The sequence below is a fragment of the Xenopus laevis genome, chromosome 3S, assembly GCF_017654675.1.
Source record: "Xenopus laevis strain J_2021 chromosome 3S, Xenopus_laevis_v10.1, whole genome shotgun sequence".
In the NCBI taxonomy this organism is placed as follows: Eukaryota; Metazoa; Chordata; class Amphibia; order Anura; family Pipidae; genus Xenopus; species Xenopus laevis.
In genome coordinates this window covers 11695043-11721260 of record NC_054376.1, presented here as the reverse complement: position 1 = coordinate 11721260, position 26218 = coordinate 11695043, and the positions used below count along the sequence as shown (strand labels likewise).

At 40.7% G+C, this 26218-nt stretch overlaps 1 protein-coding gene across 2 annotated transcripts in view; it reads left to right on the top strand.

Annotated features, from left to right (window-relative positions):
• glra1.S (glycine receptor alpha 1 S homeolog) overlaps positions 1–26218 on the top strand; it is a 102813-nt gene that overhangs the window by 58741 nt on the left and 17854 nt on the right. For both annotated transcript variants that reach the window (XM_041588004.1, XM_041588003.1), the window contains exons 4-8: positions 17552–17775; positions 17882–17964; positions 20253–20390; positions 22658–22872; positions 24800–24946. In XM_041588004.1, coding sequence (XP_041443938.1) covers positions 17552–17775; positions 17882–17964; positions 20253–20390; positions 22658–22872; positions 24800–24946 — 807 coding nt within the window. The remainder of the gene's footprint in view (positions 1–17551; positions 17776–17881; positions 17965–20252; positions 20391–22657; positions 22873–24799; positions 24947–26218) is intronic.

The window sequence follows — 26218 nt, the reverse complement described above, 5'->3', positions numbered from 1 at the left end:
GCTCTGATAAACTTCAGTCACTCTTTACTGCTGTACTACAAGTTGGGGTGATATCACCTCCCTCCCCCCCCCAGCAGCCTAACAACAAAACAATGGGAATGTAACCAGATAGCAGCTCCCTAACACAAGATAACAGCTCCCTGGTAGATCTAAGAACAATACTCAATGGTGAAATCCAGGTCCCACTGCGACTTCTTCAGTTACATTGAGTAGGAGAAACAACAGCCTACCAGAAAGCAGTTCCATCCTAAAGTGCTGGCTCTTTCTGAAAGCACATGACCAGGCAAAATGACCTGAGATGCACCTACACACCAATATTACAACTAAAAAATACACTTGCTGGTTCAGGAATGAAATTTTATATTGTAGAGTGAATTATTTGCAGTGTAAACAGTGTCATTTAGAAATAAAAACTACACCATAAAAATCATGACAGAATCCCTTTAATGTCAAAATATATTTCCCTCTTAAATATTTATAATTATATTATATATATAAGATGAAATAGGAAAATAAATTCCATCTCACGCGTTTCAGCCTATGAGATAGAAGTCGCTTGCTTTCTCTGCCCCCCTAGAGCAGAGTTTGTGCGTGGGTGAGAGAGCTGCTGTATAACCTGCTAAGAAATCACAATGTTATTGATATTTGGAGACAGGAACAAAATGAACGTTCTGTTCTAACTTTGACTCCCTGGGAGGAGAGTTATTAAAAAAGGAAAGTTTATGGAAGCCTGAGACAAAAATCAATCAAGCCCTTTGAATCCTTTTTTTTTTTATTGTTATTATGATTTTTGTTATGCGCTAAATAGCGGCTTGTGTGTTAATTGAGCTGCTGATTAAATGATGTGGCCTGATTGTGTTTAAATGGAAACGCTGTCAATATATCCTTGTGCTGGAAGAACTTAGGCACCGGTTAACCCTTCATATTCTTTGACAAAATTGTTGGATTTTACATTACTGGGCCCTAGAGCAAAATCATATAAGGGACCCTAAAGACTGGTAATAAGACATTATTCAGAAACATATAATCATCAGTCAGTGCCTCACTGGGCCTTAACCACCAAGCAGTCACGGGTCTGCTCCCTCTGTAATTCATCATCATCATTTATATATATAGCACCGACAAGATACACAGTGCTTTACCTTGGTTATAACAAACAGGGAATACATGGTGGATGACAAACAAGTGGTTACAGAGTACAATAGGATTAGAGGGCCCTACAATTATGCCCCTACCCTGTATCTAGGGCTGCCACCTTTATTGGGGCATTTGGGGAGGTGAGGAGGAGGTGGAATCATGTTACTGGTGGGGTGATTATGTTACAGGACAGGGTTATGACACTATTTGGGCAGATATAGTGGGCAGCTGTAGTGGATTCGGAAGAGATGCGAATGTATTTAAATGCAAGTTACAGAAAAAATTGGACAGAAAGGTGGAAAATTTAGGGGAATTATAAATTACTGGCCTTTGTTCTCAACTCAATTACCACCTAGGTTTGAGTGGCAAAGGAGACACTGCTGTACTTATCTTAGTCCATGCATCTTTGACTTTGTCCAGAAGTCATCCACCATGACGGTGCTCATTTTTAAAGGAGATTTCAACCCTAACGTTACCCCCCTCCATAGACCCCCCTACCTCCACCCCCAGCCTAAGTGTTACCCCAGGCAAATGCCCCTAACATTTTACTTACCCCTTGGTGGAGATTCAGGCATCGGAGTTCAAGGGAACCATCTTCAGCCGCTTGGGTAAACTTCGGAATGAGACCATCGATTCGGCAATTTTCGTGAGTTTCAGCGCATGGAAGTTGCCGCGAAACAGAAAACTGCTCCAACTGCGCATGCACCGACACGCCGGTCTCACTCTGAAGTTTTTGGAAAAGAAGAAGATGGTGCCCATGAACTCCAATGCCTGAATCTGCATCGAGGGGTAAGTAAAACGTTAGGGGCATTTGTCCAGGCTAACACTTAGGCTGGAGGGAGGAGGTCTATGTAGAGTAGGGGGGTAGGGTGTTTTTTTTTTTATTTGTATTTCTTTTTGGGGGGGTAGGGGTTTTTTAATGTTACGGTTGAGTTCTCGTTTAAGCTATAACAATATGGTAGACTGTAGCTCACAACAGGACATGTGTAGGGAATTCTATACTCGGGCAGTAGGCTAGACTAGACCACTCTATCTGCAGCTATATGGACATAAACGTGCCAAAAACAGCTGCAGACTTGGCCCTTCCAGACAAAGTTGGCAGCTTATTAGTCTATGTGGGGGGCCCTCCCAACAAACTGCGTCCAAACATAAACTAGAATAATCTATTGGGCAGGTATAAAAATTCTGTCAGGTGGGGATTGCACCAGCGCATTGATGTGATCTTCTGCTAACAGCTCTCCTAGGCTCCAATTTTGATGGGCCATGGGGCAAATCAATAGGATCATACCAATGTGTTCCAGTTTGTTGGTATGTCCAGTTTAAGGAGCTTTAAGCTCTATCAGTTTGCTGGACTAGACCCTTCTAAAAGCAGCTTCAAGAGTCTTAAACCCAGTCAGTCGGCTTGACTAGAGCACTCTAATGGCTGCTTATAGAGGTTGAAGTAGGACATTTTAGAAAGTTACCAATCCCAAATGAACATAGGTCTGAAAAAAAGTTGCAAAGCAAGAATTCCATGCTGCATGAGAGAAAATACATTTTAGCATATTTTGGGAAATTTATTAAAAGTCGCAAAAAGAAGAACATTCACTGCGCACTGGCGCAAACATAAAATGTGCAAACCTTCTTATACTGTCACAAGAGGTCGTTAAACAGTTTCCTGGTCTGCAAAAGCGATATTAAATTCATGCAAAGAAAAATTGGATTGCGCAAAGGCATCATTTTTGAAATTTCGAATATTTTTGACTTTTATTACATTCACCCAATAGTTCTGGGCCCCCCAGTGATACCTCCTTCTGACACCAAGATGAAAGGAAACAGATTTGTCTGTGAATACGATTCCAGAACATGACTTTTAATGATGCCAAATGATTTAAAATCTCAGAACACACATTTTAGAAACGATTTGGATTTGTTTCTTTGATTAAATATTTGAAGTGCAGGAGCACCATGGCGTTTTCGGCACCAAAAGAACAATTAATAGAAACAAAATTATTCTTCAGGCCCCATTAATAAAATGAATAAGTCGCTTTCTTCTGCACAGGAAACTTTTTTTTTTTTTTTTGTCTTTGTCAAACTCTCAGAATTCCCCCAAGAACCAAAAGTAAAGATATAATGATGGCAAGTATAATTGAGACTGCAGGCATTCAAGAAATGATCACAAATTACTTATTAAATTATAGGCAACGTTTTTCTTCTGTGACTTGGGAATGTCATATAACTAACTTTGTACTTTGCCTTAATGTAATGATAATGGAAAATGTGGACATAAATCCTGCAGGTCTGTTTTATGAAAAGCAGCAAACCTTAGAACCAGGTTGCGGACAGTTCTTAAATGGGCCGCCCAACAATGAATGCGGCGTTCCCAAATTGGACCCCTCTGACCCCCTCCAACAACCTCCCTGACCCCAAAACACCGACCCCCCCCTCCCGGTCCTTGGGAAAAAATTGGCTCTTTTTTTTATCCCCGGGCTAAAAACGGTTGGTGACCCCTGCTCTAGAACATATATAGGGGATGCCTGGATATAGGGTATGATCTCTGTGCAGCAGTGTAACAATAGTACCTGGTGGTCTAGTGGGGGGATGGCAGGGATGCCCGTCGCGTAGTTCTGTTAATCCGGCGCCGGTTCATTAGGTAGCGTGCGGCACGCTTCTACGAGATTTATTGGTGCAGGCGTGCTGGCATGATGACGCCAGAAATTTGAAAGTATAAATAGCTTATTAAAGCTACAGGACTGCTTCTGAGCTTTTTGCTGAAATCTGTATTCTGTTCCTGTTATCTGTTTTTGACCTCTGCCTGGCTTTCGATGATTCTGAACTCTAGTATCCTGACCCCTGCCTGATTACCGACTACCTCTTCTGCCTAATCCTTCGGATTGACTTCCTGGTTTGACCCATGCCTGCCTGACATCGTTTGTACTCTGCCTGCCCCGACCCGGCCTGCCCCGACTATGATTCTGTCTTCTGCCCAAAGACTTTGCATACCGTTGAGCCCCTTTGCCTGTTCAGAACCCCTCGCCTTGCACCTCTCGATATAAGACCTGGCGGCATCTGAGTAGCTGAGGGCTCCTTCCCAAGGTCAAAGGCGGCTGCTACAGGCAGAAGCATGAGCCGATACCAGGGTGCTTGGCATCGGTTCTGAATTCAGGGTGCCAACCATGACATGCAGTCTGTTCTGCAGCTTAGAGCATTTTTGGAAATAGGATCACCGGCCAGGGGAAAAAAATTAAATAATTCAATCTCTTATCGCTTATATTTTGTCACCGACAGTGAATAAGCCTTTTCTTGTCCTTTATAGGTTTTGATTCAATGCAGCTGACCACTAATGGGGGAATGTAATATTTTGTTCGCTAACACAAAAATCATTCACAAATAGTTCGCAAAGTGAATAAATGTTTGCAAAGTGAACAATTGTGCCTTTTGAACACTTTGCCCCTCACAAGACAGTAGGATAGCAATTGCACATTTTAAAGTTCGGGTGCATCGTGTAGGTAATAAAACTTCTGAAGGGTCTGGCCACATGGGCAGATTTGTGGAGATTAGTCATCGGGCGACAAATCTCCCCGATTTGCTTTCCGTCGGTTAAAATGTAAATCGCCTGTGGGCAGGCACACAGAGCGATTCGTTTTCCGAAGTCACCCGAAGTTTCCTCGTGAGGCAATTACGGTCGACTTTGGAAAACAAAGCGTTCCGTGTGCCTGCTTCTAGGCGATTTACATTTTAGCCGGCGGAAGGTGGGGGTCGGGGGAAGGCAGATCGGGGAGATTAGTCAACACGACGAAGAGGAGATTTGTCGCCTGGCAACTAATCTTCCCGAATCTTCCTGTGTGGCCAGACCTTTAAGGGGTTGTTCACCTTCAAACACATTTTTCAGTTCAGTTGGTTTCGGATAGATCACCGGAAATATAGATTTTTTTTTCCAATTACTTTGTATTTTCTATTTGTGACTATTTTTCTAAATATTGAAGTGTAAAGTTTCATTTTTCATCTACTGAAGCAGCTCTGGGAGGAGGGGTGGGGTCGCCGACTCTTTAACTGTTTTGAATTGATACCTTTAGTTGATATATTTGTTATTTTTGTCCCTGCTGAGCAGAATCCCTGAGTTTCATTAAAGGCAGCTGTTAGAATTGACACAATAGAAGCTAATATTCCACAGATACTGCTGAGAATTGCATCAACTAAATGTAGAAAATTGTAACAGCTCAAGAATGCTCCTGGATGTCCAAGCGTTAAAAAAATAAAAAATGGAAAGAAATTGAAAAAAGTCTTTGTTTAGACTGAAAACTACTGAACTGAAAAAAAGTGTTTGGAAGGTGAACAACCCCTTTAATGAAAGTTTTCCCCACCTTCAAGCAGGTGTTAAAGGTTCGCAATGCGCAATTAAGATTTGCAATGCAATAAAAGCCTAATGAAGAATATCGCATTGCTTGTGAATTTTTATTTGCAAATTTGTTCTCTTTGCGAATTGGCAAAAAAAAAGCAATAGTATATTCCATTGGTATACTTGAACTTATACCCGAGTTACATTGCTTATATCTGTGACTGCAAAATAAATTAAATTTTCTGTATCCTGTTAAGGAATTGAACAAAATCAATTATTGATTTTTACAACCTAGGAGAAAATCCATCCCCAGGAGAGAAAACCTTGAGATCAACAACACTTCAGGGTCGCTAATAAGCATTTATAATGATGAAATATTAGATTCCTTGCTAAATGACTGATATATATGCACTACAAAGATGAGGATATATATTGGGTGGATTGTTTATATATATATATATATATATATAATCACTTCTCTACTGATAGAACTTATTCTAAATGATTTGTCCTCACTTTACACACTGTTTATACCATGACAAGACTCAAGAGTGGCACATGGGATAATTCGTTTAACAAAGAAAGCTGACATACAGTCTCTCACTGGCTCCATGTTTAGTAGTTTAATCAGAGAAGCCAGTATCGCTTAGACCTATTAGAGCTCATCAAACAGAACATCTCAGATGAATGACTCTGGTCAGTTTCAGGGGATTATATGGCCGAAGGGTAGATTTTTAGAAAGGGAAAATTTAAATATAAAAAGTCTATAAAAGTTCCATACATTATTCTTGAGTAGACGGAGGGATAAGGAGGGATCACAAAAATCGTTTCGGATATGTAATTCCTTGCAATTAACTGATATTAATAAGATAAGTTATTATGTTGGGGTACTTACTGCGCTTTTCTTAGTGTGCATTGTTCTTGGGCTAAGGTTATAAGTGTCTAGGATTTGATTCCCCTTTTCTCCATTAAACCATTAAATCACTTAAAGGGGAATTTTGCAAAAATGAGAACTTAATATAAGCTTCAGCATACTGAAATGAGAAACTTTAGAAAAACAACCAATAAATTCTGTACTGTCTCTGAAATAATCAAGTTTATCTTCACTATCCCTCTCTCAGCATCTGTTTCTCTTCCTTCTGTCTTCATGCAACTTCAGTATTTGTACATGTTTGACTGTCTGACCCTTTACTTGGTTTCTAAGACTCCTAAGTACTATTAAATCTTGGTCAAACGTTGCCAATCTTCAAGATGAAGAGTCATTCTATGTCTATGCCCCCAAGGACCCACCAGAGAATTTGCAGAGCATCCAGGACACACTCTCACAGCTATTAGAAAGAGATGTGCCAAATAATATAGAAGTCATGGACTATGTAAGGCTTGTTGTGGGATTAAAGGGAGATTCAGGGCTGGATCTATGGGAATCTAGGGGTAGGCAAAAGAGGAATGCTGCTTTGGGTGCAATGATGAGAGAGCATAAGTAGAAGGGGAGCGGCAGAGATTGTCCTTGGTGAGATAGATGGACCCAGCTCGGTTGGAAAGTGACATGCACACCAACCGGGGAAAGTTGGAGGTGACATGTAGAGCAGGGGGTGGTATGTAAGGTAACTTGTGGACAGATCTGACATGCAGACCAATGGTGGTTGGGGTTTCAAACCTATGCAATTTTCCTAGCACTTCCCTTAGCTTTTAGTAAGTGGGCTTACCTTCTTAATTGGGTCACATCGTAAAGATAAAGAACAAAAGATTCATCAATACACTTTGTATGAAGGAGGCCACAAAGCATCCACAGTACTGTGCTGCAAAACTTTTATTCCAAAATACACAATGTGTTTCGAGTCAGCAAGGACCCTTTCTTGAGTATTTTGGAATAAAAGTTTTGCAGCACAGTACTGCGGATGCTTTGTGGCCTCCTTCATACAATGTGTATTGGAGGTTGGGGTTTGTGTTGGTTACAAATATTCTTTTTGGTTCTACTCTGAGCAGATGTGAGGCATTTTGGTTATAAACTTGGGCTGTATTCTTAATAGGTGGCAGGATCCAGAGAGGCAGTAGGTTGGCCTTTTCCAACTATATAGCATGAGGCCATATGATTCTTCATAGTGGCCCTATGGAGAGTAATAAGTAGCCTCAAATGGCAGCAATTAGTCTGGGAAATAATTATAGCTCAGTGATGGAGCACATGAAGCTAGGGGTGGTATTGAACACCAGTTTTAGTGCAGCTAAAAAGCAGACCAGTAACAAAAGAAGAATTGTTTGTTTAAATGGGACCCTAAGGAGCATGGTAGGGAAGTCTTTTGCAGCTTTCTGGATAGCAGGTCTCCAGATAACAGACTGTATAAGAAGTACCTGTAACCTAGAGTAGTGACCCTTAAGGTGGCCATAGATGCAAAGATCTGCTCGTTTGGCAACATCGCCAAACGAGCGGATCTTTCCCCGATATGCCATTAAACAAACATGGCTATATCGGGTGTAATCAGATTGTTCGGCCGCATGGCCGAACGATCCGATTACGATGTGCCCTGGGTTCCGGCGGGATCGGTCGGGTCAAAATCAAACCTGACCGATCGACCAAACGACCGATCTCCGCCGGACGAAAGAAGTCGGGACACGCCACACACGATCCGAAAATCGTACGAATCCTCGATTCGTACGATCGGATCTGTGTGTCTATGGCCACCTTAACAGTTTGATACTTTGTCTCTCAGCCACCAATTTGGCTTTCTGCGTCATAAATGATTCCATTCAGCAAAATTCAGGAGAACTGGGCCCGGAGGCTGAGTTTCCTATGCAGTGAGTCAGCGACATTGTCTTGACGTCTGAGAAGAATTTCGTGTAAATCATTTGAATAAAGCGGAACCATTCCAAACGATGAAGGATGCGCCTTTATTTATAGCATATTGAGCAGGGTCCTAATGAGGAATGGGGAAATGGCATTCAGATAATTACATTTACTTAATGCAGTTCTTGCCAATGACAGGCTGATGTGTCAGCAGATTTGTACAGAGATCAAGGTGACATCACACGACTCGCAGTGCTGGGGCCCAGCCGCATTATCTGGTAGCCTGTTGGGCTCAGTGCACAGAATGCAGATAAGGGGCATTAGTGGTAATCCAACTTCTGATCTTATTGATGCAAATCCCTCTATCCCCAGGCATATAAAGACTGACAGTTGTTGTGCAACAATGGCTAGAGGCTGCATGTTGTATAGCTTACTGTATATACAGTATATATATAAAGCATATATATTGTTCTTAACAATTGTTATACAAGCAAACTTAAAGGGATTCTGTCATGATTTTATTATGTAGTTTTTCTGTTCTGTTTACACTGCAAATAATTCACTCTACCAGGTAAAAGTTCTTTCCTGAACCAATAAGTTTCTTTTCTTTAGTTGTAATATTTAGTTTAGTTGTAACACATAGTTGTATTTTAGTTGTGTAGGTGCATCTCAGGTCACTTTGCCTGGTCATGTGCTTTCAGAAAGAAACAGCACTTTAGGATGGAACTGCTTTCTGGCAGGCTGTTAATTTTCTCCCGCTCAATGTAACTAAATGTGTCGCAGTGGGACCTGGATTTTACTATTGACTGTTGTTCTTAGATCTACCAGGCAGCTGTTATCTTGTGTTAGGGAGCTGTTATCTGGTTACCTTCCCATTGTTCTGTTGTTAGGCTGCTGGGGGGAAAGGGAGGGGGTGATATCACTCCAACTTGCAGTACAGCAGTAAAGAGTGACTGAAGTTTATCAGAGTACAAGTCACATGACTGGGGGCAGCTGGGAAACTGACAATATGTCTAGCCCCATGTCGGATTGCAAAAGGAAATATAAAAAAATCTGTTTGCTCTTTTGAGAAATGGATTTCAGTGCAGAATTATGCGGGAGAAGCACTATTAACTGATGCATTTTGAAAAAAATGCATGACAGTATCCCTTTAAGGTGGCCATACATGAGAAAATGAAAGCTTCCTTCTGGGCAGCTTATTGGTCCATGTAAAGTGCCACCTGACAGGCCTGCCCGACTGAAATCTGGTGAAAAATCAAGCAGATATGGATCGGGCAGGTTTAATTTTCACATCAGATTGGGAACCACATCTGTGTGGTGATGTAGTCCTCATCCCAATGACCTGCATGGCTCAAATTATAATCCAGTTATACAATTGTCTCTGCCTAGTTACCTCTGTTGGGCATATTGGTGGCAGATCATCACATGCATGGTCAGCTTTAGACAGTAGGTTTATGAAGGCTTGCAATCTAAACCCCCATGCCCTTATATATCTTGCATGACTTTACACATTAACCAGCAGTTACCATATTACCACTTACTATCACACATTCACATGTGCTTTCCCTGATACAGTCTTGCCTTACAATACTCCCAACTCCAGAGGTACATGCTCTTCCTCTGAAATGATCATCAATTACAATACACACTGTCCCAGGGGTTATAGCCCCATCCCATGACTCCATTTTGCTTTGCTACAAAAACTATCCTAGTCATATGCCCACGTACAGTACCATCTTGCCATGCAACACTGCAAACTTTTAATTGTCATCTTTCCTTACTAGACACACCATCACATATTTTGGGGGTTATGCAGTGGTGTAACTATAGAGGAAGCATGACCCTGCCAGGGAAAATGGTGGGGGGGGGGGGGGCGGACCATGGGACCTGCTTACTTTATAGCTGCTCAATGAAATGGAGTTGTTACCCTGCTGTATGTATGTAGTCATGTTTTTGATCTGCCATGGCCACAGCCCAATTACATATACATTTTGGCCACAATCCTCCTAAACTCACCCAGTCCCCACCAGTCTCACTCCCTTTGCAAGGCGGACCACCCCATGCCATGGGACCCCTAATTGTGTTACCTCCCTGATGGAGGCCTGCTTACTATACACCAGGGGTGCCCAGACTTTGTTACACTGGGAACTACTCTCGACACCTGGCCCCATCAGGAGATTTACTTTAATAACGCGCAGCAGATTTTTTGACCACACCCATTTTTTGTGGCCACACCCCCTGATTACAAAGTTCATTTTACAAGATTTGGCAGGTTATGAAAGTTTGAACACACTACCTCCCCCTCCATGCTTGCTGCTCTCAGCTTTCCCTGCTCTCAGCCCTTTCTCCCTCTGAGCTCTCCCTCCCGTGTCCTTTCCCTTTGAGCTCTCCCTCCCGTGTCCTTCTCCTCTGTGCTCTCCCGTCGCGTGTCCTTTCCCTCTGTGCTCTCCCGTCCTGTGTCCTTCACCTCGGTGTTCTCCCATCCAGTATCCTTTCCCTCTTTGCCCTCCCTCACGTGTCCTTCCCCTCTGTGCTCTCCCATCCTGTGTCCTTCCCCTCTGTGCTCTCCCATCCTGTGTCTTTCCCCTCTGTGCTCTCCCATCCTGTGTCCTTCCCCTCTGTGCTCTCCCATCCTGTGTCTTTCCCCTCTGTGCTCTCCCATCCTGTGTCTTTCCCCTCTGTGCTCTCCCATCCTGTGTCCTTCCCCTCTGGGCAGTCCGTCCTCCTTCCCGTGTCCTTCCCCTCTGCTCTCAGCCCAGCCGTTGCTTACTTTCGGGTCCCAGGTTGCGGCCTACCAGGAGCATGACAGGGATCTACTGGTAGATTGCAATCGACGTCCTGGGCACCCCTGCTATACACACTGTACCACCCTGCCCCTGGTACAGTCTTGCCTTAAGCTATACACTATCCCACAGTAACCAGTCCTTTCCCTGACAGAACCTTGCCAATTTTAGACACAGCGCCTATTTATTAAGATACATTTACATGCTACATTTACAGTAAATGCTACATTTATATGCTACGTTTATATGTTATATTTATATGCTACATTTATATGCTACATTTACATGCTACATTTACATGTAACGTTTATATGCTACGTTTATATGTTATATTTATATGCTACATTTATATGCTGCATTTATATGTTACATTTATATGTTACATTTACATGCTACATTTACATGTTACGTTTATATGCTACGTTTATATGTTATATTTATATGCTACATTTATATGCTACATTTATATGCTGCATTTATATGCTACATTTATAAGTTACATTTATATGCTACATTTATATGCTACATTTATATGGTACATTTATAAATCACATTTATATGCTACATTTACTGTATATGCTACATTTACATGTTACATTTATATGCTACATTTACATGTTACATTAATATGTTACATTTATATGCTACATTTATATGCTGCATTTATATGCTACATTCATGACGAAATTTGCTGGAAAAACAGTAAAATCTGTGTAAAATAAACAGTGAACATATCAAGGTGAGCGATATTTTACGCCATGCAAACGCCAGATTTTCTGCTGTTATTTTACATTGCTTCAGACTGTTGTAAGTAAGTTCCGGCAGTAGCTGCTCAAAGAAAAAGCGAGCAAAAAATGTACACAAATTGTACAGTGTTTTTTTACATGGCGATGGCTGGTGAACTATTCCTCTGTTTTTTACACCACATAATAAATTTGCCCTACATGTATTCTAGTATTTTTGTCTCCTTACACCATCTTGTCTAGGACCCCCCCCCCAAAAAATTGAGACCTGGGCTAATCACCCTTGCAGGTCCCCCCTCCCCCAATTAAATCAAAGCTCCCTGTGATTATACTGTATATCCAGGTACGGGATCCATTATTTGGAAAGATCCAAATTACAGAAGGTCCATCTCCCATAGATTCCATTTTATCCAAATAATCCAAATTTTTAAAAATGATTTCCTTTTTCTCTGTAATAATAAAACAGTAGCTTGTACTTGATCCAACCTAAAATATAATGAATCCTTATTGGAATCAGAACCATCCTATTGGGTTTATTAAATATTTATATGATTTTATAGAAGACTTAAGGTATGAAGATCCAAATGACAGGTCCCATACCAATATATATTTGGTTAGTTGGTTTCGCATAGATGAATGACAAAGCGTTCTGAGCTCCCGCAGCAGTTTGTTTCTCCGGCAGCCTTTAGCCCTCGCCCCCACCCTCTATGTATTGATTAGCAGCATGTTAAAGTTCTTGGATTATATATTGGCTTAGATATCTGCAGCAAGCAGTGTATACAGCATTAAATCTATCAGGGCTGCCCCTCCCGCAGACATAAACCCACAGCACTTGGCTGCACATTTTGATTTTCTCCGAGACGCCCCCATCCAGATATCTATAGAAGTATATTACATTTGGGGGATTGTTTATTTTCATGTTTGTATCTACGAATGGATAAATTATTTACGTAGCTGAACGGAAAAAATAAACGTCTGTTTGTTATAAGAATTGGCTCCTCATTTCAGATTTCACTCCTTGCGGCTTTTTGTGTAATTGCTTTCCTTTATTGCCTTGAACGCAGGCCAATTTGTAGACGGTTTACTGTTTTTCTTCCCCCTTTCTTCCTATAGTTTTTCATACTGCAGAGAGAGTGGCAGGCTGAAGCCAAACCCACACCAGCAATGTCCGACCAGTCAGCGCAGGGAAATGGGATGGAATGAGAGAAGCGTGAGTCACGGCCATTATTGGCTGCGTCTCTCTTGTTAGAATTGTTGTTGCCTACGGCTGATGTACATTAGAACTTATACAGAGGTACCATGCATTCACACAAGTTTAAAGGGGGAATGCATTTACTGTTTCATTACCTACCAAAACACTGTGCGTGGTTAATGTATCTGTTCCATAAATGGAGCCCACATTAACTAATTGTGGGTAGCATCCAAACTGCAAAAACAAGTGCATTCGGCAGCACTGTATTTATATGGGGTAGCAAAGCTTTGGAGCATCAATGGGCACAAGGAGTTAGGGAGCTGTCTAATTAAAGGAAAACTATACCCCCAAAATGAACACTTAAGCAACAGATAGTTTACATCATATTAAGTGGCATATTAAAGAATCTTACCAAACTGAACCACCATTTTTTGATGGTCTGTGTGCTGCCTCAGAGATCACCTGACCAGAAATACTACAACTCTAACGGTAACAGGAAGAAGTGTTGAAGCAAAAAGACAGAACTCTGTCTGTTAATTGGCTCATGTGACCCAATATCTTTGGTTTGTTTGTGTGCACCGTGAATCGTACGATCCCAGGGGGTGGCCCTTATTTTTTAAAATGGCAATTTTCTATTTATGATTACACAGTGGCACATACTATTAAAAAAGTATATTATTATGAAAATGGTTTATTTAAATGAAGCAGGGTTTTACATATGAGCTGTTTATGCATTAGAGACCTACATTTGTGGGGTATAGTTTTCCTTTAACTTGTCTATGACAGACATTAAACACAAGGCACCCTTGTGTTTTAGAGTGCACTTTTCATTGGCATGAGGAGTGATTTTATGCCACTGAGAGTCCCGTAGGGTTAATTCCCCTACGGTCTGAAACCACATGGTGGAAATCCCCTGCTTCTCCAGCTACAGGGTCTACCTAGAGAATTGGGAGGGGCAGGAGCCCTTGTCTGGCAGATACCGTAGGATGCTAGAAGGTGTTGCTGCTGAGTAACTGTTTTTATATAGGTAGAGCCATGTGCTCACAGCCATTGCTGATTTCACTTTCACTGAGTGGACAGAAACTGCTGCAAACATGTAGGGGCTAAAAGGAGTTTGATAGCCCTGTGGGGCTGATGCAGGGTACTACAGAGCCTGGTAAGCTCAACCATGCGGGTTTAGAGCTTGGATGACTTTTTGTGTACTTGTGCTATGGAGAGTGCTGGGAGCTGTAGTTCAGCAGAGGAGGCCTGTGTGTGCTCGCATTATGGAGAATGCTGGGAGCTGCGCTGTGAGGAATAAAGGGGTTTTGTCATGCTCACACTGTTGATAGTGTTGGGGGCATTACCCTGAAGAGTTAAAGCAAGCTGCTTGTGCTTCACTGAATCATCACTGTGGATGCCTGTTCCAGCTCTGGATGAGCCTACCCATCTGAGTGAATCCCCAGGGTGAGTTGTGCCCAATGGAGGGTAGAAAAAGAAAGGATCCAGCATGTCTTCTGTTGTAAAACAGGCTTTGATTGTGAGCCTACCATGTGGGAGCAAATACCTTTGTCCAGTGGGAAAGGTATTTAGGCAGGTAGCGATACTTGGGGACAATGGTGCTTTTTGGGGAAAAGGGATTGAGACTCTTTGTCTGCAAAAGGAGTAGTGTGGGAGGTGCCAGGATGTGACTGTCACAGGCTCCCCAAGGTAGTGGGTCATGCTATGTGAATGCATACAATATTTTACTTTGCCTTTAATATTACATAAAGTTAAAGCAATTTGTGTTGTTTGAATGTTTTCCTAATGAAGCCACCCGCAGGTGTATTCCCAGATCCCATTAGGTGGAGGCACTGCCATGAGAGTTAATTTCCAGTACCCTTTCACTTAGCAAAAGGGAATCAGGACCTGTATTGATAAGAAATATGTTATGTATAACCTTTGGCACAGGGGGTGGCCAAAAAGGGGTTACACCACTTTGCAAGATGGGTGAAAGTTTTGCTAATTCCATTAATAATAACTCCCCCCCCAAAATGCAGTGTAAACGCTGTGTACAAACGCTGAGGTGACAAATTTGAACTGTGATTGGCAGCTCTTATGTGGACTGGCAGCCGACAGGAGGCTCTGTTTGGCAGTACATCTAGTTTTTATGCAACTTAAGTTTGCCTTCAAGTCATGAATTCAAAAATAAGCACCTAAACTCTTTATTAAAAACAATTCTACCAAACCTCAGTCGTATTGTCCCAAGTGTGACAAGCTTGTTTCACTATCTTTCATCTTTCATCTAGTATTTTTTGGAGAAAAGTCTTTCAATACTTAAACACTAGATTAAAAATAAATATTAAATTATCACCTTGTTTTGTTCTATTGTACTTAGACAGTAACAGGCTACATACACATACAATCATATGAAAAAGTTTAAGAACCCCTCTTAATTCTTTGGAGTTTTGTTTATCATTAGCTGAGCTTTCAAAGTAGCAACTTCCTTTTAATATATAACATGCCTTATGGAAACAGTAGTATTTCAGCAGTGACATACAGGTTATTGCATTAACAGTAAATATGCATCATAACAAAATTAGACAGGTGCATAAATTTGGGCACCCCAACAGAGATTTTGCAAATGTAACAGCCTCTAGACGCCTCCTATAGCCTTTGATGAGTGTCTGGATTCTGGCTGGTGGTATTTTTGACAATTTGTCCATATAAAATCTCTCCAGTTCAGTTAAATTTGATGGCTGCCAAGCATGGACAGTCTGCTTCAAAACATCCTATAGATTTTTCATGATATTCAAGTCGGGGGACTGTGACGGCCATTCCAGAGTATTGTACTTCTCCCTCTGCATAAATGCTTTTGTAGATTTCCAAGTGTGTTTTAAGGTCATTGTCTTGTTGGAATATCCAACCTCTGCGTAACTTCAACTTTGTGACTGATGCTTGAACATTATCCTGAAGAATTTGTTGATATTGGGTTTAATTCATCCGACCCTCAACTTTAACAAGGGCCCCAGTCCCTGAACCAGCCACACAACCCCACAGCATTATGGAACCTCCACCAAATTTGACAGTAGGTAGCTGGTGTTTTTTCTTGGAATGCAGTACACTTTTTGTTATGACCAAATAACTAAATTTTTGTCTCATCAGTCCAAAGCACGTTGTTCCAAAATGACTGTGGCTTGTCTAAATGAGCTTTTGCATACAACAAGCGACTCTGTTTGTGGAGTGAGTGAAGAAAGCGCTTCTTTCTCATCACTCTGCCATACAGATGTTCTTTGTGCAAATTGCACTGAATTGTAGAACAATGTACAGATACACCATCTGCAGCAAGATGTTCTTGCAGGTCTTTGGAGGTGATCTTTGGGTTGTCTGTAACCATTCTCACAATCCTCCACATATGCCGTTCCTGTATTTTTCTTGGCCTGCCAGACCTGGGTTTTACAACAACTGTGCCTGTGGCCTTCCATTTCCTGATTACATTCCTTACAGTTGAAACTGACAGTTTAAACCTCTGAGATAGCTTTTTGTAGCCTTCTCCTAAACCATGATACTGAACAATCTTTGTTTTGAGGATCCCATGCTGTCACTGCTAGTCAAACAGAAGCACAACTTGCAATTGGCCACCTTAAATACCTTTTCTCATGATTGGACACACCTGAGGAGGTTCAAAGCTTAACGAGTTAATCCAATCAATTTGGTGTAGCCAGTAATCAGTATTGAGCAGTTACATGCATTCAAATTAGCAAAATTACAAGGGTACCCAAATCACAGTCCAGTGAGTATCCGCACTCCAAGGCACACACTGTTGCGGCTTGTATAGCCGGGGTGCACGGTTAAGGTATATATAACATAATATTCAAAAGAACCAGAACTCCCATGTAAAAATTCGGTCCTTGTTAGGAAGGTCCTAACAAGGACCGAAACGTTGGACATTGATGCAACAGAAATAAATGATAATTTTTACATGGGAGTGCTGGTTCTTTTGAATGCATATACAAAATACTAATGGGGGAATGTAATAAAAGTGGGTAACGGAAAAAAATATTCGCAATGCAAAAAGTTAGGCATTTGTGGGTACAAATTTTCTGCACAAATTTAGTATAGCTTTTGTGAACCCGGAAACTGTTTAGCGACCAATTCTGACAGAGGAAGAAAGTTTGCGAATTTTATACTTTGCGCCAGCGTGCAGTGAATGTAATAAAACTTCTTACTGAAAATGCTGTTACGACACCTTCAAGCACTTCTTTTAAAATGGGCAATGCGCAATTAAAATTCACAATGCAATAGCCGTTTAAGGAAGAGTATTAAATTGCAAAATGCAGATTTTTATTTATTTGTGCAGATAGTTTTGTTCTTTGCGACTTTTATTACATTCCCCCGTAAGAAGATTTTTAAATGGGGCTGGATATTCTATAAGCATCTATGCAAAATATTTAATTTCTATACAATTATATAAATGTAAAAATTATTTAAATGATTTAAAATTCTATGAATTTAATCCTCTTCATTTATCAAAGCAACTTTGCAAGGGTCTTAAGAAGAAAAGCGCTTAAAGGGAAACTGTGATGAATGAAATATGATTGAACACATCCTGAATGTTATATGTGTTTCTGCTTCCAGGATTACAGGCTGAATATTTTCCTGCGTCAGCAGTGGAATGATCCTCGCTTAGCTTATAGCGAATATCCAGATGACTCACTGGACCTAGATCCTTCTATGTTGGACTCGATCTGGAAACCAGATCTGTTCTTTGCTAATGAAAAGGGGGCCAATTTCCATGAAATTACAACTGACAACAAGTTGTTGAGAATCTTCAAGACTGGAAATGTTCTTTATAGCATAAGGTATTGATGAAATTTAATCTCCTCTCTCATATTTATGCATAAATTCTTATTTATATATGATTCCTGAACTGCAGGTCATGGCTTGTTTCCTATGTTTCTGTTTCAGGCTGACTCTGACATTGGCTTGTCCCATGGACCTGAAAAATTTCCCAATGGATGTCCAAACGTGCATCATGCAGCTAGAGAGTTGTAAGTTACTGGGAATGGGGTCTTTTATCCAGAATGCTCAGGACCTGGGGTTTTCTGGATAAGGGATCTTTCCATTATTTGGATCCCCATACCTAAAATCTGTTAAAAATTATTTAAACATTAAATAAACTTATTGCTTCCAATCAGGATTAAGTATATCTTAGTTAGGATCAAGAACAAGGGCTTGTTTTATTATTACAGGGGAAAAATACATCATATTTTAAAATGTAAATTATTTGTTTAAAATTGAGTCTATGGGAGATGAACTTCCCGTAATTTGGAGCTTTCTGGATGACGGGTTTCCGGATAACAGATCCCATATCTGTATTTTATTGGCAACTGAGGGAGCTGACAATATGGATTTATGTTATTATCGGTAATGGCAGGGAGAGCCACCAGTTGTACAGGCCTACCCCTAATGCCGGCCCTGGAAAATAGAAAAGAGGAGGGCTATGTCTGTTTGTTAAGCAGGAGCTTAAAGCTAATATAAAGGAAGAAATGTTGGTGAAAAATGAGGGAGCTGAGACCTTATAGTGGAGCTTTTTACAGAGTCCAGCAAATTAATTGTAGGAGTATGCTATAGACCCCCTAATGTAAGTGAGGAGGAGGAGGCTAAGCTCCTGATGCAAATAGAAAAGGCTGCTAGTTTGGGTAAAGTAATGATAATGGGGGATTTTAATTACCCAGATATTGACTGGAGCAACAGTACTGCCAGGTCAGTTAACTGGAACAAGTTTATAAACTTGTTGCATAACAATTTTATGTCGTTGTTGAGGAACCAACCAGAAATAATTCTACAGTAATGTTTTATGACTCAGACCCAGAACATATAGCAAATGTGCAAGTAGCTGAAGCCCCTGGGAGACCATAATGTCTCTTTAAGAAGTAGATGTGCGGTTGTTAAGGAAGGTTAAGGATTGCAGCAGAGGCTAACCCCTCCAAAAAATATTTAAATATAGAAATATTAAAAAAAAAAAAGATACAGGTTGAGAGAGTGGCTCAATTAAATAATGAGAATAATGAGGTTTTATAACGGATACTGGGCTTAATTAGTTCTTTTGATCAGTGTAAACAATTGAGAGTTCTAGGGATGGGCGAATTTTTTTCGCCTCGTTTCACCGACACCCATAGACTTGTATGTCTGCGTGCGTCAAAAAAAAAAAGACCCGCGACAAAAATTTTTTTAACGCCCATAGATTTTAATGGGCGTCTGCGACATTTCGCCGGTGGTGAATTTTTGGCAAAACGAAACGGGTCAAATTCACCCATCCCTATTCTCAAGTCTCTAATGCTTTATTTAGCAGAAGGTCCTTCCAGCAGACATGAGGTCACCCATTCTGATTAGAAGAAAGGAGGTTATTTTTTTACAGTGAGAGCTGTGAAGATGTGGAATCCTCTCCCTGAATCATACAGGCCGATACGTTAGATAGCTTTAAGAAGGGGTTAGATCAGTGATCCCCAACCAGTGGCTCATGAGCAACATGTTGCTCCCAGTAGTCTCAAAGCAGGAGCTTATATTTGAATTTCAGGCTTGGAGGGAAGTTTTGGCTGCACAAAAACCAGGTGTGCTGCCAAACAGAGCCTCAATGTAGGTTGACAATCTACCAAATGGCCAATCACAGCACTTATTTGGCACCCCAAGAACATTTTTCATGCTGTTGTTGCTCCCCAACCTCTTTTACTTCTGAATGTTGCTCACAGGTTCAAAAGGTTGGGGATCGCTAGATTAGATGGTGTTTTAGCAAGTGAAGGAATACAGGGTTATAGAAGATACCTCATAGTACCAGTTGATCCAGGTCTTGGAGTCAGGAAGGACTTTTTCCCCCTCTGAGGCAAATTGGAGAGATTGCAGAAGTTTTTTTTTTTTGCCTTCCTCTGGATCATCTAGCAATTAGGCAGGTTTTATATAGGCCTAAAAGGTTGAACTCAATGAACGTCTGTCTTTTTCTACTTAAGTTACAATAACACTATGTTTTCCTGTAACATCAAATGGTTTCTGTTAAGATTGGATGGTTGTCAAAGCATTTGCTGATGTTATTGTTTAAATTTGGAGGAAAATATTACTAAAACGTATACAGTCCATGGTAATGCTCTTAACGAAATCATCACTGCCTAGTAAAATATGATTGTTATGAAGGGAAAGCGTTTCTGACCCACCACAAGTACATTTCATAATGTCATAGGTATCTGTATTTTTTTGTATGAAAAAGATTGATGGTGGAAGAGAACCGCTAACAACTATTATTCTGAATTACTTGCCTGTGGTAACCTTTGCTCTCTTCTCACAGTTGGCTACACAATGAACGACTTGATATTTGAATGGGAGGAGGTGGGGGCTGTGCAGGTTGCTGATGGTCTGACTTTGCCTCAGTTTAAATTGAAGGAAGAGAAGGATCTGAGATACTGCACCAAACACTATAGTACCGGTCAGTGGTCATCTATATAAGCAGCAATACTCCACAGCCCATTCGCCATCCCCACCTGTGACCGGAAATCATTTTCATCTCAAGGAGTGCTTATGTGGGTGGTAGGCAACCATTTTCATCTCATGGACTCTATATAGGTGCATTAGCTGGGTGGTATCATTGCTCGGAAATTGCTCGGAAATATTTTTATCTCTAGTTTTCATTGGTTGGTGTTAAGCAGTTATTGTCATCAAAAATGGCTCTATGCTGGGTAATAGACAGACACTGCCATCAAACAGGTTATACATTTACGATAGGCCACAATTTTTGCCCACAAAAGGGTTCCCTAGTCAAGTGTCGGGCAACCATTAACTGCATAGGCTTCCATATTTAGGTGTTCAGCAGTAGCAGTATCAAAAGGATTGCATGCTGATAGCCAATTCTATCCAAAATGATACATCTGAGGGTGGAAAGCAACCATGTTCACCTCAAGCATAAATCTATGAAAGGTAAGCATCCGTTGCCATGAAAAACAGCGTGCAGTATATAGGCAAAGAGCATGCATTATCATAAGGGTTGTACTTCCAATAAAATCACATGCTCTGCATAATTGGGTGCCTAGCAACCAAATAAATCTTAAGAGCTTCTTCAGTGGCTGACAGTGTTGGACTGGGACACCAGGGGCCCACCCAAAAACCTTAGACCAGGGCCCACTCTTCGTACTATTATTCTTCCTCTTCTCACTCAACTTCTGTTCTCCTAGTCTCTTTTCATTACATACTATAATCTATTATTCCATATAATTAGCCGTATTGTTCTCCTAGAAATAGGGAATGGCCATAAAATAGGCCAAATCTTTAGCAGCACGAGGGCCCACTGATAGCTGAGCCCACCGGGAGTTTTCCTGGTATCCCGATGGGCCAGTCCGACACTGGTGGCTGATGTATTACAATAATGAAGAGGCAATGCATTACATTTTGTGGCTTAGTGTATGAATGACAAGGAAAGTTACGTACATGTAACTGGTCTTGTAGATAGATACATCTACAAGACAAGAGCCCCCTCTGCAATTTATTTCATTCCAATAAATTTAAAAAAGGCTGGAGTACTTTGTTTAAAACAGACTCCCTTTTTATTGGACCCTTGGCCATCAAAGGCTACTCTTATTACAACAAAGGCTACCCTTATTACAACATTTTTCTTAATATAGTGATCATTCTAGTTGTGCTTGTAGCCATCATGGGGTTTCTGACTAATCATCACTCCGATTATAGCCGGAAGTACATATTGCATGTTAGACCCACAACTGACCAAACTGTATCTTAAAGAACATGTCAACCCAAAAAAAAAATGTTTGCCTAAGAAAATACAATTATAAACAACTTTCCAATAGGAATGTTTTAAAAATTGGCAGTGCAAGTTATTTGTAAACACAATTGTTATTGAAAGCAGCATTCGCTCAACTCCTAGGGGGTATATTTATCAAAGAGTGAAGTTAGAGATCGCCACAGTCCGCTAGAGTGATATTCCGCCAATCTCCATTCATTTCTATGGGATTTTAAAAGAATATTTAACAATGGGTGAAAGTGAAAGTTCATCCTTTGATAAATATGCCTTTAAAAATCCCATAGAAATGAATGGAGAGTGGCGGAATTTCACTCTAGCGGACTGTGACGATCTCTAACTTCACTCTTTGATACATATACCCTCTAGTTGTTACTTTTTAAACAATGTGGCGAAAGCCTGTCTCCTCCAGCAAGATAGGTCTGTTTACCTATTGTTTTATATTACATTGTTTCAAAAGCCGGAGCCACCAGGGCAGAGAATAGAAAGGGACAGACAAACACTGCTTATTGCAATAGCAATACAAATAACTTAATAACATAGAAAATTTGTAATGAATGTATATTGCAAAGTTGCTTAGAAATGTTTTCTTTTATTAGGCAAAAAACATTTTTTTTTTGGGTTGGCCTGTCCGAGTACAGGAAAGTTATAGAAGAGGATAGATAAAGGGTGGTCAGTACTCAAGCCTGGAAGGGGGGCTTATTCTGTTACCACCTTCTATCCCAACCTGCAGTAAGGGAAATAGTAACCAAGGTGATCTTTACACTCATCTTGTTCAGATAGCTAAAGATTCCAGAAGTTAGTCCTGCTACAGTAGATCTAGAAAGACCTGTGTTGACATTAGATTTTCTTTTCTTTAAGAATTTGCAAGCTGATTAAACTCAATAACCTAGTCTATACTTATAATTATTCAATATCAATGTCGAGTTTTGTGTCTTCTTTAGGTAAATTTACTTGCATTGAGGCTCGGTTCCACTTGGAGAGACAGATGGGCTACTACTTGATCCAGATGTATATTCCCAGCTTGCTGATTGTCATCCTGTCGTGGGTGTCCTTCTGGATTAACATGGATGCTGCTCCTGCCAGGGTTGGGCTTGGTATTACTACTGTGCTGACCATGACCACACAGAGCTCTGGATCTCGAGCCTCATTGCCAAAGGTTTGCCATCTGTGTATACAACATAGACATATACAGTAACCATTCAATCTTTCCTTTGCAATTGCACAGCAATTCAACAATTATGGATACACACACACCAGTTTTTCTGCAGTGGGGAAGCCCCCTTTCTTTTATTTATATTCACCACCAATATCAACGTTTCGGGGGGTACTAGATATTTTGTCAATTTCCCAGCTGCCCCAAGTCATGTGACTTGTGCTCTGATAAACTTCAAACACAAGATAACAACTGCCTGGTAGATCTAAGAACAACACTCAATAGTAAAAACCCATGTCCCACTGAGACACATTCAGTTACATTGAGAAGGAAAAACAGCAGCCTGCCAGAAAGCATTTCTCTCCTAAAGTGCAGGCACAAGTCACATGACATGGGGCAGCTGGGAAATTGACAAAATGTCTAGCCCCATGTCAGATTTCAAAATTGAATATAAAAAAATCTGTTTGCTCTTTTGAGAAATGGATTTCAGTGCAGAATTCTGCTGGAGCAGCACTATTAACTGATTCATTTTGAAAAAAAAAATTTTCCCATGACAGTATCCCTTAAACAACAAAGGTAGAAAAAAACGTTATTGTAAAAATTGATTTTATTGTATGAAAACAAATGGTATTGGTTTTAGCACAGGAGTATATTAATTGAGGGTATAGTCACAATATTTCAAATAGTAATATACGAAAACTTTTTTAAAAATTTTTTTTAGATAATTTAATTCACTATTTATTGGCTATACACTATGAATATTGTATAAAGATTGAAACCTGAAGGGGATATTAAGATAAAATGCTAATTAGATCACATGTAATGTTGTAGGCGGAGCTAAGCCTATAAAGGTGTTTTTTCACATTTGGACTTATATCCTGACGAAGGGAGGTTGTACCCCCCGAAACATTGATATTGGTGGTGAATATAAATAAAAGAAAGGGGGTTTCCCCACTGCAGAAAAACTGGTGTGTGCGGATCCATATTTGTTGAATTGCTGTTGCTGAGGGGCCTTGTCGGGTCAGCGGATAACCAGCACCACTAGAGCAGCGAAAGTGAGTAAAATTCCGGGTGTGCGGTGTAATCACTACAATATTATTGACTTTGCAATTGCACTACATATCCGTGTTATTGTATTTTTCACTAAGATGTTCGTAGCTTTTGAGTGATTTTTTGATTGTGGGATAAAAAAAAAGCTCAAAGACTTAATACAAAAAAAACTAAAACTAAACTTGCCCAATGGTCTAAAAACACGATCTCCTGGTTTGGGAAAATGGCAGCCTTGAAAATGAATATAATTCTGTAGAAAAGCACAAAAAAGAAACCTCTGGTGCAATAGATTTTTCCATACAAACACGCGTAGGAAAGATTTGCACATACACTTTTAAAAAAATGAAGCAATAATACTGGCACATATGCACTTTAATTGACTTGATTGAAGTATTGCACCAGAGGTTAGTTTTTTGCGCTTCCCTACAGAATTGTTGACTTTACTTGAGGGATCGGGCAGAGTGGATCTATTTGGGGAGTTGTAATCAACTTATTACACCAAAATCACATTGCTTGGTGCAACTGTTGTGCTTTTGGGAAAACCCTTTGTCAGAAACAGTTTGTTGATATCTAAAGGGGAGGGACAGATCCCAACAGCTAGACAGCATTATTTGGTGATCCCAACAGGGTACCCTTCGTTTATACTTCTCTTTTCTATATATCTTCTTTTGAGTAAGATTATTCTGCCACCGTTGTCAGCTTAGTTTAATTTACTTCCTTCGTATTTCAGAGGTTCCTCCTTTTCTCTTCTTTCTTTTTTTGAGATAACTGCTGTTTTGATGTCTTCTCATAGTAACTTTCCATTTCCATTTCATATTGCTTTTCTGTCTTGTGCCTTTTGTGTATAAATCATTCCTATTCCTGGCTGTCGTATCACCAGGTCTCTTATGTCAAAGCTATCGACATCTGGATGGCCGTGTGCTTGCTCTTTGTCTTCTCTGCTCTGCTGGAATATGCAGCTGTCAACTTTGTATCTCGTCAGCATAAGGAGCTTCTGCGCTTCAGGAGGAGGAGGCGACACCACAAGGTAACCTATTCCGTGCTATCAAGAGCAGGCTAAGCTGCATACTGTATACACTTATACACACTTAAATGTTTTAAGACATTCAGTCAATCAGTAGCAACCTTTGGGCAATGGTAGAATGTATGGCAGCCTTTAGGGTAGTGGTGGCAGTACAGTTTCAGCGTCATTGGGTTACACCTGCACTATACAATAGGAAAATGTAGACGTCTGATGGTGGTTGTGCTTGGAAAAAGAAATGCACAAGTTCAACCAAAGTTGCAAAAATGTACTATGATTCATAGTAATTTGCACCTGCACCTAATGCTGCACCTAAGACTGGGGTTGCATGGGTGACTTGTTTGTCTAGCATGGCATTATCTAGGATGGATGCTCTTGATGATTGGTTGCACCATCAAGTATCACAGGGCAGTGGAATGCCCATGGGAGGTCTAGTTATAAAGTAAGACAGGGATTATTCCAAGTATTACATGTGTCACAGTTGCAGTGATTGCAATGATTTCATGGAGTCCCATCTAGACTTTCTATTCTTGATGCTTATGAGTGGCTTGCACCTTGCAGTGCACCCTCTGTATTTACTTTCATGCAGTCTTCTCTTTATGGTAGACTTGGATATGTATACTATACCTCCTGGAGACTGTTGTTCACTTGTTTGGCTGTTGTGAAGGGGTTTCTCTTCACCATGGAAATGATTCTGAGATCATCCACCACTGTTGTCTGGCGTGGACATCAGGGTCTTTTTGCGTTGCTGAGTTCACCAGTGCTTTCTTTCTATCTCAGGATGTACCAAACTGTAGATTTTGCCACTCCTAATATTGTAGCAATTTCTCAGATGTGTTTTTTCTGTTTTTGCAGCTTAAGGATGGCTTGTTTCACCTGCATGGAGAGCTCCTTTAACCACATGTTGTCTGTTCACAGCAAAATCTTCCACATACAAGCACTCCCCTCAAATCAACTCCAGGGCTTTTATCTGCTTCATTGATAATGACATAACAAAGGAATTGCCCACACCTGCCCATGAAATAGCCTTTGAGTCAATGGCACAATTACTTTTGAGCCCCTGAAATGAAGTGATTGTGTTAAAAAAGGGCAGATTGTGGCAGATCCATTAGAACATCTCTGGTGCTGGGCCTGCCCTTTGTCAGGGAGCCGGGAGCTCCCTCCAGGGAGGTAGCCAGGATCGAGGAGGAAGCCCTCTTGAGGGTGCAAGGTCGCGGTGTCCGAAGGGTTAATCAAAGGGGTAGTCAGGATCCAGGCAAGAGTTCACAGGCAGGCAGA